General features: G+C 40.5%; 1 protein-coding gene across 2 annotated transcripts in view; it reads right to left on the bottom strand.

The window, feature by feature from the left end:
* Positions 1-9,490: 9,490 nt before the first annotated feature.
* Positions 9,491-13,420, bottom strand: part of RBM25 (RNA binding motif protein 25) — a 40,339-nt gene continuing 36,409 nt past the window's right edge. For both annotated transcript variants that reach the window (XM_054025289.1, XM_054025290.1), the window contains 2 exons: positions 13,133-13,180; positions 9,491-11,120 (listed from right to left, as the gene is read on the bottom strand). In XM_054025289.1, the coding sequence (XP_053881264.1) occupies positions 11,028-11,120; positions 13,133-13,180 (141 nt within the window). In that variant the 3' untranslated portion in view covers positions 9,491-11,027. The remainder of the gene's footprint in view (positions 11,121-13,132; positions 13,181-13,420) is intronic.

Below are 13,420 nucleotides of genomic sequence, written 5' to 3'. Positions count from 1 at the left end.
AACCCCATCAGTGAGAAATTAAGCTGGCATCCACTTCTGTCCCCATTACGGCAACTGAAGAAAAAAAAAAAAGCTAGTATTGAATAGAATCACGGGTATTTCTAATTTGTCGTGTTTGGAGGTGGTGGAAGAGGGATTGAGGAGGAAAAAAAAAAGTCAAATTAGCAACACAAAAGGAAAGACTGAAAGCACAGACTTGACAAAGAATCTTCAACCCTGAATTCCAGATTGACCTAGGGGGTTCAGCTACAGCTGCAAGGTTAGTAGAGAAGACATACTTGGGTAGCAGTGTCACACCTTCACTTATTCACATTAGACATGCGTATCAGCTCCAGAAAGTCTTCAGGAGTGTAGACTCTGCAATGTTGAAACAGTCACCAATGAACAGTGGCTGAAGATGCCAGCTATAAGTATAATATAGCATCTGAAAGGAATGGCTCAGCTGTATAAAGCAGAACCTTTGAATACTTCAGGAATGATAGTATAGTTCCTGAAAAGTAAAGCAACTCTTCAAAGAAACCATTTATCTGCCCAATGCCATCAGACTGCTGCAATAAAAATCCAACAAAACAGGACCTTCCTTGACATTTTATGTGCAACGAAGCTAAGCATCTTATTCGTGGTTCCCCTTTCATTTCATTATACATACTAATGAAAAATGAAGGTTACTTGGAACCCAAGTTGAGAAGACTCTGCATATTTACACCTATGGATGTAGCATTGTCTGGTGGCACCTAACAGTAGACCCTCCTCCAAGCCGTGCCTCTTAGAACCCATGTGCACTGCCTTCTCCTCACATCAGCATTTCCAAACATTCCCAGGGCAAGGCTATATAAGGAGGTACTGTACTACCACCTCAGTTCCTTCCACCGCTAACTGGGAAAGACAATTAGACTTTGAAAAAAGAGGGGAACGTGGACAAGAAGTGAATATGCAGAGGCATCTTGAAGAACTCTGGTTACAAGGAATCAGCTTCTTCTTTGAGTGGCTCTGCATATTCCCACTTATGGGTAGTTTGACAAGCAGTCCTGAAAACCAAGGAGGTGAGAACAGAGTCCTAGTTAAATAATTGAAGGACAGTTCTGCCAAAGTTAGCATCTTCTCTTGAAGCTAGACTATAATGTTTAGTCCAGGGGTTGTCAATTATTTTTTGTCAAGGTCCAGACTCCAGAGAAACATTTTTTCACATCGCAACAAGAAGAACGATAAGTAAATAAAATGATTTTGCAGTCTATTCAAAAGCATCTGTCTGGATTTGACCCACAGTCCACCTATTGACTACCTGGGTTTAGTCAATATGTGCACTTATTTCCAGGTATCAGCCTTGCAAATTTACTGAATAGAATCACGTTTAAGACAAGCAAAAGATGCTGTTACAGCCCTAGTAAAACAAGACCGTACAACAGTAGGCACAGAATTTCTGCTAATTTGTAAGACTGAATAGAATCCATCTGGAAGTAGTCTGAGCAGACATTCTGAGCTTTATTTTTCTTAACCTAAGGAAAAAAAAATCTAGATGAACTCCAAAAACTCTGATTTCAATTTTATTGAAGACCCATTCTAACAACTAAAGTATGTAACACAGATTCCCCTTTATTAGCATGAGATTTTGGGGGAAAATGGTAAATTTATTTTCTGATTGATATGAAACAGATAATATTTTTGGTAAAAGCCTGGGATCAGGTCTCAGAACCACTTCATCTTTATGAAAATTTGTAAAATGGCAATTCAGCCATCAACCAGAAGGATGAATGAATTGCACGCCCTCATGTTCTATCAATAGTGGAGACCACTTTAATAGACAATTAAGGAACATTCCACCAGAAGCTCAAAAGGTAGCCTCATAAGCATAGACAAAAGTCAGATTAAGGGACTGAATCCCTTAAAGGAGGATACATGTTAAAAGTCAGAAAATTTACAAATGGGTTATCTAAACAATGGTAGAAAGAGAGATCTACCATCAGCCAAAATATGATAAGCTGAAATAGCTGCCAGGTAAACTTTTAAAGAATAAGATGACCTTTCAGATTTTAAGTACATAAAATGTTTCAAAGTACAGGGTATGGAAGCTGAAACTGGAGATTCAGATTTTACCTGCATGTAAGCAACAAATCTAGACATTTTAAATGGTAACACTTTCTAGTAGACAGTTTTCTAGAATTAAGCCGTATGTTCTGTACTAATGCGGATCATAACTATTCAAGACTAGTCAAAGTCTGATAGTCTCTCTTAATCTGACTGCTTGGGCTAAGGATCGAGATGAACTATCCTGCTTTGTTCCTGTGACAAGAGCAGGGCCGGCTCCAGCATTTCTGCCGCCCCAAGCAAAAAAAAAAAAAAAAAAAAAAAAAGCCACGATCGGCAGCAGCAGTTCGGCGGCAGGTCCTTTGCTCCTAGAGGGAGTGAGGGACCTACCGCCCCCGAATTGCCACACATACCGCCCCTCTCCCTTGGCCGCCCCAAGCACCTGCTTGTTAAACTGGTGCCTGGAGCCGGCCCTGGACAAGAGATCTGGAGACAGAGAAAGACACATATAAAGACTGACACCTAAGCATGTCTGTATACCACTGGGGCAATCAATATCATTTTTGTCCTGTCTTGGTTAATTTTCACCACTTTCTGAAATAATGGAAGAGGTGGGGGGAACATACAAAAGACCCCTTCCCCAGTATACAAGGAAGGCATCCGAGATGGACTGACTGTCCCTTTCCACTCTTGAACAGAAGCGAGGACACTTTTTGTTGATCCTTGTATCAAACAGATCTACATCAAACCAGACCCAAAAGGAGAATGTCTTGTGCTACTTGATCCTTCAAGGACCACCTGTGCATCTGAGAACTATCTCTGCTGAGAGAATCTGCTCAGCACATTGCTCTCCTCTGCTAAATACAGGGCCACTGGATAGATCTCATGAAGAATGCACCCATCCCATAATTTGACCACTTTGGCATATAACTGGAAAGAATGAGAACCCCCTTTTTTGTTCATGTAAAATAGAGTGGTTGATTTGTCTGTCACTGACTGAACCACCTTTCCTTTTATACAAAGAAGGAAAGGTATGAGGGAGCAAATGAATGGCTCTTAATTGTAAATACATCTATTGCAAGATCTGTTCTTGAGAAACGCAATGATCTCAGATTGCAAATTGACATTAATGGACTCCCCATCCATTGTTTAATGCATCTGTTATAATGACCAATGGCGAAGTGGGACTGAACAGGTTGCCTCTGGGAACATTTGGTCTTTCCGTTTAACACCGTGGCGAATTTAGAACATCCTGAACTATGGTGACAGAACATTTTAAAGACTGTCCAGGTAGGGTGTGTGGATTTGAGACATCCAATGCTGTCTCAGTCTCATTCTGAGATGAGCAAATGGAGTTACTTAAGTGGTAACTGCCATCAAACCCAACAGATCCAGGAAGAGGATAACTTCAGGATTGGCAGGCTCAAATTAGCAAAACCACTTGCTCTACTTTTAGAAATCTGTCCGCTGGAAGAAAAGCTTTCCCTGCTATTGAGAAGCAATTTATAGAACCTATAAAAAGAATTCTCTGAGTTGGACAGAGATTTTATTTTTTGACATTTAGAAGCAGACCCAGAGCTGAAAAGAGAGAGACAGTTAACATGATGTGAAGTGACAGATCCTTGCTTGCAGCAGCTTTTGGCGACCTATAATATGGGTAAACAAAAATACCACAGAAAGGCACTTTGAAAAAAACACTAGGCGCTATGATCCCAATGGACAGGCCAGACACAAACACCTTGTACTGGAAATTGCATCTCATCACCATGAAACGCAGGTAATTTCAATGACCATGTCAGGTAGAGATATGAAAGTAAGCATCCTTTAAAATAGAGAATGGCAAACCAATCCATAGATGCAAACAAGAGTTATAGAGGCCAGGGTTAACATACAAAATTGGAACTTCCAGATGCATCTGTCCAATTTTAGTTTTAAGAAAATTGTATAGACATACACACCCTTTTTCCCCCCTGTACCAGGAAGTATCTTGAATAGAACCTCTGACCCCACAGATATTTGGGAACCACCTTGACTACTCCTATCTGGAGCAGCTTGTGTAGTTCTGTAAGTAGAATAGCCTCATGGCAGGGTTCCCTGAAAAGAGGAGGGTGGGGGAACTGAATGACATAGTCTCTCTCAATAATTTATAGCGCCCGTAAGTTGGATATAATCAGCCTCCATTTGTTGATGAATTGAGCTAGCATTAAATTAAAAAGGACAGATGCTCACTGATTGGTCCACACTTCTCGCATCATATCTGAGGCCTGGTGTTCAATGAAGACAAAGTAAAGGGAGCAGATGTTTCATCTTAGGTCTGGATCTGAAAGACCTCTTTTTATGCTGGGTTTGAAATGAAGCTGGGGGTTGATGTTGCTGACATCTCAGATTTGAGGAAAAATAAACAGACAATTGAGGGTAATATTGCTTTAATATCAAAAAAGGACAGTCCTTTCTGAGCCAGGGCTAAAGACCCAGAGAATGAGCAGTGGATCTAATTTCCTTTAATTTTTCCAACAATTTGTCAGTCTTATTGCTGAAAATATCTGTCTTTCAAAGGGGATGATCTTTCATCTTAATTGTAGTAAAAACAACAAGGAGTACTCGTGGCACCTTATAGACTAACAAATTTATTTGGGCATAAGCTTTCATGGGCTAAAACCCACTTTTTAGCCCACGAAAGCTTATGCCCAAATAAATTTTAGTTTATAAGGTGCCACAAGTACTCCTAGTTGTTTTTGCTGATACAGACTAACACGACTACCACTCTGAAACCTTAAATATAGTGTTTGCAGCCAGAGAAGACAAATGGAGTTAAGCCTGCCTTCTCAAGTTAACTGTGGATGCAAGTGCTCCGGTGAAAGTCTGAAATATCAAAAGACGCTCTGAGGACATGCTTTCCCATGTTCTGTCCTACCAAAATAGTACCAAGAATGTCAAAAACTCATTCCTCCACAGCCACAATGGAAATTTTGAGCATCCTCAGAAGTGGAGAAAGCAGAAGTTGCACTCACATGCTCATCAGGTGACAATCAGGTTCAAAATCAATATCCATGTGTTCCTGCTTAAAAAAAGGAGCTGTCTCCTTATCCTCATCCTCTTCTTTAGAAAGAATATTAGGTACAACTGTCTAAGCTGCCAATGGGTCCAGAGGAACTAGATCCAAGGACTGTTAACTGGATCCTTATCAGATGAAACACCAGCATCTCTCCCTCCATAAGGAGGATAATCCAAAAATTCTTGTGGTTGAGCCCAACAGAGCCATGAATATCACAGTTGCCAATCTCTCCAGTGGGGGGGATGCAAAAAACACACACAGGAGGAGGAAAAGAATCATGGAGCATACCCCAGGATGAATCAGGTTTCTTAAATTCTTCCTGTCTTCCTCTTAAGTAGGAGCCAACCTCAGATGCATTATGAACCGTACCAGAGACAGCAATGAAACCATATGGTCAAGAGAGAAAAAAGGTAATAAAGATATGCCTAGAGATCCCATAGGAGTCTTAGGAAGTGATGGCATAGATGGATCTGGAGAAAGGAGAAAAGCAGAGGAAATTTAGTCTCTTCAGGTGAAGAAGCAGGTTGTTTCTTCTCCATCAACAACTTCCTGTCAGTCAGATCCAAGGAACACAGACACAAGAAGGTGCACATCAGTCAGCACTGTTAACATCCTCTTTGGATCTGAGGATAGTCCTGGAACAAGAGTGGAAGATGGAACTGGCGCCATAAGCCTGGAGAGTATCAGACCAGAGAAATACTCAGGTCCACAACTCTGGACTTCAAAGTGGAACCCAGAACCGATTTGGGTTTCAAAATCAGAAGCACAGAGGTTATGTCAGAATTGGATGGATCCAGTAAGTCGGACATATAGGATCTGGCACTGCTAACACTTGCCACCTTTACCCTCAACCTTTTCAAAACCGATACAGTTGGAACCAAAATGGCTCTACGTTCCTTAGCAGGCAGTCGGCTCTTTTCTACCGACGGTGCCTTCGAAGCTTTGACAGCTTTAATCAAAGGATCAGGAGCCAGCACTGACAAAGATCCCAACAACTTGGAACTCTTACACAAGTTAGACTTGCTATATGGAAGTAACCAGAGCTGAAACAGGGCTCTTGATCTTTGAATCCCATGAACCTTCAGAACAAGATAGTGTAAGCAGCAAGAGCTTCTTAAAGCAGCAGTTGTAGTCTGTTCCACCAGTCCTTGCATGCTCTGGGTGTGAAAATCTGGTAAGCAGAACACCCAAAAGGAGAGTAGCCTTCTCCTGGACACCTAACGAGTTCATCCAGTGCCAGGAAGACAGCTGAAAATGAAGCCCATCTGCTGCTGCTGCTGCTGTTCCACCCTCACGTGGACCCAACCTTGTGTACTATCTATAGGGCCCTACCAAATTCATGGTCCACTTTGGTCAATTTCACGGTCATAGCTATTTAAATCTGAAATTTCATGGTGTTGTAATTGTACGGGTCCTAACCCAAAAAGATGTTGGGGGACGGAGGGGGGGAGTGCAAGGTTATTGTAGAGGGGGTTGCGGTACTGCTACCCTTACTTTTGCGTTGCTGCTGTTGAGGCACTGTCTTCAGAGCTGAAGAGCAGCGGCTGCTGGCTGGGAGCGCAGCTCTGAAGGCAGAACTGCTGCCAACAGCACCGCAGAAGTAAGGATGACATGGTATGGTATTGCCACCCTTACTTCTGTGCTACTGCCTCCAGAGCTGGGCCCTCAGTTAGCAGCCGCCACTCTCCACCCACCCAACTCTGCAGGCTGCAGCGCAGAAGTAAAGATGAGATGGCATGGCATGTTGCCACCTTTACTTCTGCACTGCTGCTGGTGGGGCACTATCTTTAGAGCTGGTCGCCGAGCCAATAGCCACTGCTCTCCAGCTGCCCAGCTCAGTAAGGATGGTAATACTGTGATCCCCCCCTAAAATAACCTTGCAACCCCCTGCAACTTCCTTTTGGGTCAGGGCCCCCAATTTGAGAAATGCTGGTCTGCCCCGTGAAATCTGTATAGAGTAAAAGCACACAAAAGACTAGATTTCATGGGGGAAGAACAGATTTCACGGTCCATGACACGTTTTTCATGGCCGTGAATTTGGTAGTGTCCTATCTATACTTAAAACTACCTTAATACTAAAAACTATACTAAGAACTTCTGTCTGGTGCAGCAGTTGGAAGGAACCGAGGTGGTAGAGGGCGCAGTTCCCCCTTATATAGCCTCCCCCTTGGAAATGCCAAGAGAAGGAGTAGGAGAAGGCACATGTGCGCTCTAATAGGCACTACAGTTGAAGAAGGTTCTACTGTTAGGTGCCACCAGGTGGTGCAACACTCATCAGTGGGAATATGAACCTGATATTTCAAGGGAAATTGTGCTATATTTGTATATTGGTATTAATGCTGCTGGGTTAGTCTCAGGATATTCAGAGCATCTGTATGGCTTTTTTTGTTTGTTTTTTAAAACAGAAAAGTTAAATTGTAGTGCCCTGCACAATGGGGCCCTGATCCGTGACTAGGGCCTCTTATTGCTTCCAAAACACACACAAATATTTTTCCTTTAATTTATACCATAGTGAAATGTATCCCATGATAAGAACAAAGTATCTGATGTGGTGCTATAGCACACCATACCAAATTTCCATCAAAGTTTATGGGACAGTTAACCAAAAGATCTCATGACCAATATATAGTTAATCCACTTCCTCACTGTACTGACATGTCAATAGTATATATTCAACAAGCCCAAGTTTCCACATGTTCAGAGAATAAAATAATTTAGAATGGTCAGGGAATGTCAAATATCCATCAAAACAGTTTATGCACTGTAGCCATGTTGGTCCCAAGATATTAGAGAGAGAAGGTAGGCCAGGTGAAGAAGAGCTCTGAGTAAGTTTGAAAGCTTGTCTCTCTCACCAACACAAGTCGGTCCAATAAAAGATATTACCTCACCCACCTTGTCTCTCAAAATAATTTTCACAATCAACTGTAGCAACTCTTTTGTAACGGCATTTTGAAATAACCCTGTTCCTGTGTGTTGAAAGAAAAAACACTTAAGGAAGAGACATTCTATATTAAGAATTGTGCAGCGCTATTAGGGATTACTTTATTCTGAAATCCATTCCAGCAAATAGTAAATCTCTTCCTTTTCTGTATACTAGTGATGTCAATTCCATTTAATGCTTTGAGATTTAAAAAACCTCGAAACATCAGAAATATAAGTTTTCAAACACTAACTGATTGTTTTAATAAATATGTTTACAGGAATCCAAGGGGAAAAGACTTAAGTCCATAAGCACAACACAACCATAACCAGAGAACATCCTAGAGGATATTGATCTTTGTATATTCACAAAAACTAGAATCATCCTCCAAGTGGGTGGAAAACAGCTCATTAAAACTAGTCTCAATGGTAAACCACATTAATAACTGTTAAGTTACATGCTCAACAAGAAACAGGCAACACTAGTATGAAAGCTTTACAATCAGTGTTGCATTCTGAAAGGGGGGAAAAAAATCGGTTATGAACCTGCAGATATCTGATCTTGTGCACTCACTACCACCAAACATAAATGAGTGACAAATTCTCAACTTCCTTAAAACCAGTTTCCAAATAAATCACTAATCCAATAATTTACACACTTCTGAATACTATTTACCCAACTAATCCATATTTGCTTAATATTCCAATTTAAATTTTTACAAAAGTCTTGTCCACCCAGACCTCCATTCAACTCAGTTTCTCTAAGAAGCAAGTGCACAAGCATTCATCAAATTCATTAACATAATTTAATAGGCAGGTATGTAGAGCAACCCGACTGGCTGAGTGTTCTGCTAAGCAAAGATCGAGCTTCAGTTTCATAACCTGTTGGGTGTTGAGCAAAATACCAAGTGCAGAGGGCAGTTTGTGTCTCAGTGACATTTGCTTGGCTTGATTAAAGATCAGTTCAACTTGCTCTGCTACGGTACCATTAGGGACAGAGATGGGAAGATTGTATTAGAGGGAATAAGGCCTTGAATTTTTAGGTTCAACCAGCTCCCCCTTCTCTCTTCACTCCCACCCTGGAGTTCATAACTTCAAATTTTATCAGCATCTGGAAGAGCCCCCAAAGAAGGTGGTGGAGGAGGGGAAAAGGGTGCCACTTGGGTATTATCATGTTTTTACACATTGAGCAAAAACTAGCATGGAGGAGGTTGAGTGTGTGTGGATGTGCGCAAAAAAACGAACCCAAACTAAACCACAACATAAAACAATATTAGATCTCAACCCAAATAAAGAAAAGCACACTTTAAGCATACAAACTCAAAGGGATGAAAAGGGCAAGTTAGGACCACATCTGCACGCTTCTGTTAAGTCCATATAGAAGAGGAAAAAATTTCTCTGTGGACATTTGTTCTGGTTCCTGACCTGGAATAGATATGTTCAATAAAATGGCATGCTGCATGAAACTCCAAAAGAATTTGAGCCCCCAAATCAAATATATACATTTTTAATATTTGAAATATTTACATGGCGGAACCTTTACACGATCCCATTTGTTAAGAACAGTGTTTTCAAATGTCCTCTTAAGATGCAAGAATCTAATAACTCAAGGTCACAGTTATGCTTTCTAAACAGGTCAACCTGTATCCTTCAGTTAAATACAGTTACACAGATACTTGAACAGCTGTACTTAATTTGTTTGCTAATAAGAATTGTGTTTAAAAATTAAAAATGTTTGAGATAGTTTTGCTCCCTGGAAAACATTCATCCTGCAATCAAGATGGCTCATCGCACATCATCAGTGCCTTTTTACCTGGGTATGAGATAAAAAAATGCAGTGTACAGTACATCTCATCATTTATACTGCATCAGTTTGTTTATAAAAATCCCATACAGACAAGGCAGGAAAATATCACTCTCTTTCAATGATAATACAGACTGCTTACAGTACAAAGAATGAAGGAAAACAAAACTAGGACTGGTTTGATAGTACACATAAAAAACAGACTTCTATGTTGTTTGAAAATGTATGATTTAGTTTTATAAACTGCTGTAGTTACTTACATCCTTCAACCTTTTCTTTCCCAAAAATGTCCTAAACTGGCATATTAATTTCTCTTCTAAATTCTAAAAAAGGTGTTTTAAAAGTAATTTCTTAAAAATCAGTCAGATTATTTTTGGAGGTAGGAAGGGCTAGCAGAGAAGGGCTAAAATGAAATAATTGTGCACAAGACATCTGAGGTAAAAAAGCATTAAATAGTGCTCACTGAAGTCATCTCCTCATCATAACTAACAAAGAATAAGAAGCATCCTGTAATCTGCATTCCCTTTATGGGAAGGTTGAGCATTTGCAGGAGGAATCTGGCCACTTTCACAAGGAATTCTAAATTGGCAAAACACCACCATTTTTCCTGCACATTCACATACAATGAAAAGCTTAAGGCCACTCCTCTCCCTAAGTCAGATGAGGGGGACAAATCAACAGTCGCAGGCACACGCTCACACACATACTGTGAAAGCTGAGAAAGTCGCTCCATCCACTTATTCTATTTTTACAATTCTAATTTCAATTCTATTACGATCGTTCTTTAAATAAAAAGGGGGGGGGGGAGAAGAGAGAGACGAGGATGATACACTTTCAGTAAAATCAATTCTCTTGGTCTGTATGATATAGTTCCACATTAAGTGCAAAGGTTTGCAAAACAATGGAGTCTTTTTAATATTTACAAGGAACAGATTTGCCGAACAAGATCACCAGAGACTTGTACAGTAGCTGCATCTTATAAAACATACCAGTAATTGTACCTGGTGAACTATAAAGAGAAACAATGCAGGATTCATATAACCATAACCGAGGGGGGCTGAGTGGCCTCAACAGAGCAGAGGACACGTTTTTTTTCACATTTTCTACATAAAAAAAATACAGGTCTCACAAGTGTCTCCGAGGACAGAGAAAATTCAAAGTTCTTGAATGATGGAAAAGGAAAACAAAAAAAACAAATGGAACCCTAAAAGCAAGGAGAGTGCTTTACTTCACTAGACCGATTTTCTTGGCTTCTGTTTCGTATATCAATAGCCTCCACATTTTGACTATAAAAACTTCCGCTTCTTCATCTAGTACCTACAGGTGGGGGGAAAAAATATATTAGGTTATTGTGGGTTTCCAGTTAGTGACACTACAGTTAAACTTAGCAGAACGACTTATTACTTTGGTAGGGTTCACAGGAAAGAAACGTTTGGGGAGCAAAATAAATAGAGTTATAAAGTTATTTTCCATCATTAAGCAGCAATACTAAGTTGTTCCTGGAAAAAGTTATATGTATTATTGTCAAGTGGTGGGTGATATGATCCTAGTACACAAAATTAAAAAGCTTTTGAATTTTTCAGTAAGGCATTATATAAAGTTTAACGAGTACGGCTAGGGTCCTCTGATTTGCGTGAGCAGATTGCAATCACTTCACATATTTTAATTTGAAAGTGAAGTGAACCCAAGTTATTTCATTAAGTTGACTTCATGTCATAAGTACTTATTTTATTATAACTCCAAGTAATCAATGTTACATTTAGTCTCCTAGGGAAGACCATATTTTAGTCACAAATTAGGGATAGGGCCAACTGAAACTCTGGATCTGAATCCTAAAGGTCAGGAGGATGAGAGTGTAAATATCAGGAGTTCTGATCCATATCTAAACTTTGTGGCTGAATCCTATATCTTTAGGATGGGCCAAACCAAAAATCTTTTTTTCCGAGCCTCCTTCTGAAATTTGGGAATGTTGGAATCTGGATCCAAATTTTGTGGCTAAGGGTTATCTCTGCAAGCTATACAAGCAGTGGCACAGATAGTTTGCCTTGGCACCTTTCTTTCACAATGTATTCTATCGCTATTAAATATCCGTGCATCATGGTCCCCAACCGCTCCTTTCCCCATCAACAGTTGTTTTACAGAATAGCAACTGAGCAATTTTAAGTTTCAGAAACATGACTGCATGACAACGATCCAACAGGCTGAATTACAAAGCCGTGTTATCCTCTTATCCCTTTCTCCAGCACAAGTGACCATGCTGCTATCCTCCCTAACACAGAGATATGCAATCTGGAGGTCACTGCCAACTCTTCCTTTTCCTACACAATATATCAAAAACCCAAGCCTTCTTCTCTGTGTAAGCCATTAGTCTGAACCTGAGCACTACAGCCACCTGTGTTCTGGTCTTCCCCACATCCAATCTGCCCCCTTTTAAATGTGAACAAAACACAGCCAGTAAGGTCAGAATCTGACCTCCCTATTGCTTCTTTGGATTCTTCCAATAGATCTGTTTCACTTCAAGTTTCTCATGATCATTCTCTATGTAACTCTGCCTTCTTGTTCTCCCATGCATTTGTTGCCCCATTATGCCACCTTGATGCCATTTGTCTGCTCCTCCAAGTGCCTCAATTTCTTCCATGCTGCTCCCTATCCTTCCGTAAGATGTCCTTCCTGAGCTGACTCACATGGCCACCATCCTCTCCTTTAAATCCCTTCTGAAGACCCACTTTTTCTGCAACACCTACAAGAAACTAACTAAGTCATCTATTTCTTTTCCCTTTATCTATCTTATGAATTAATTGTTATTTATGTGGAGGGGGAAGACAATGTTGGGAGGGCACAGTGTCACGACACAAACTGAAGCTTGCAATTGCCTCCCCCATCTCTGTAATGGAGCTGAACTCAAATCAAAGGCAAGGATGTGGCGCCAGTCCACTTGTAAGTGGACTGATTTGACATATGTAAAATCTAGAAAATGACAATTTTGGAAATGTTCAGAAGAAAACTGGAAATGGATGTACATTAAACATACTACACTAGCCTAATTAAGAAAGTCCATCATCAGTGACAGCAGAATGCTATCATCATGTATGTCCCTGTGCTTCATCCTAAGTTTACAGTCAATTACTATACCCAAGCTACTGCAGAGAAAGGGTCCATAACTGATGAATATTGGCAGAGATTCAACAAAATTCAAAGTTAGAAATTCTGAGTCTGTAAGTATTAGATTCTACGTAATGTATACGAGGCAACAAAACCAACCCGTCTGAATTGAGAGGTATGAGTGGGCCAGGGGGAAAAGAAGTAATTGATATTCAATTTCAGCTTACCATGGCAACATCGTCCAATATGCTCTGCGGCGAACTATGAGCCATAACCTGAAAAAAATAAATGGTTTTCAGACTACAAACTGAGATCTGAAGAACTGTACTCATATTAAAGATCTCCGAAAAATTAGCCCAAATTTGAAATTGCTATAGCAAGCAACCCACTGTTTCGCCACAGCAAGTTATTAAGAATCCTTAAAGACTGCTCCTACACTTCCAGCCTGGCTGTGCTAATTTGGGGAGTGAGGGGGAAGGAATGTCCCCTCCTCCAACCTGGATCTGCTATTGGGA

The sequence above is a fragment of the Malaclemys terrapin genome, chromosome 4 (genome assembly GCF_027887155.1).
Source record: "Malaclemys terrapin pileata isolate rMalTer1 chromosome 4, rMalTer1.hap1, whole genome shotgun sequence".
Taxonomy (NCBI): Eukaryota; Metazoa; Chordata; order Testudines; family Emydidae; genus Malaclemys; species Malaclemys terrapin.
Note: the sequence above shows the minus strand (reverse complement) of the source record. Positions and strands in the feature narration are given on the sequence as shown.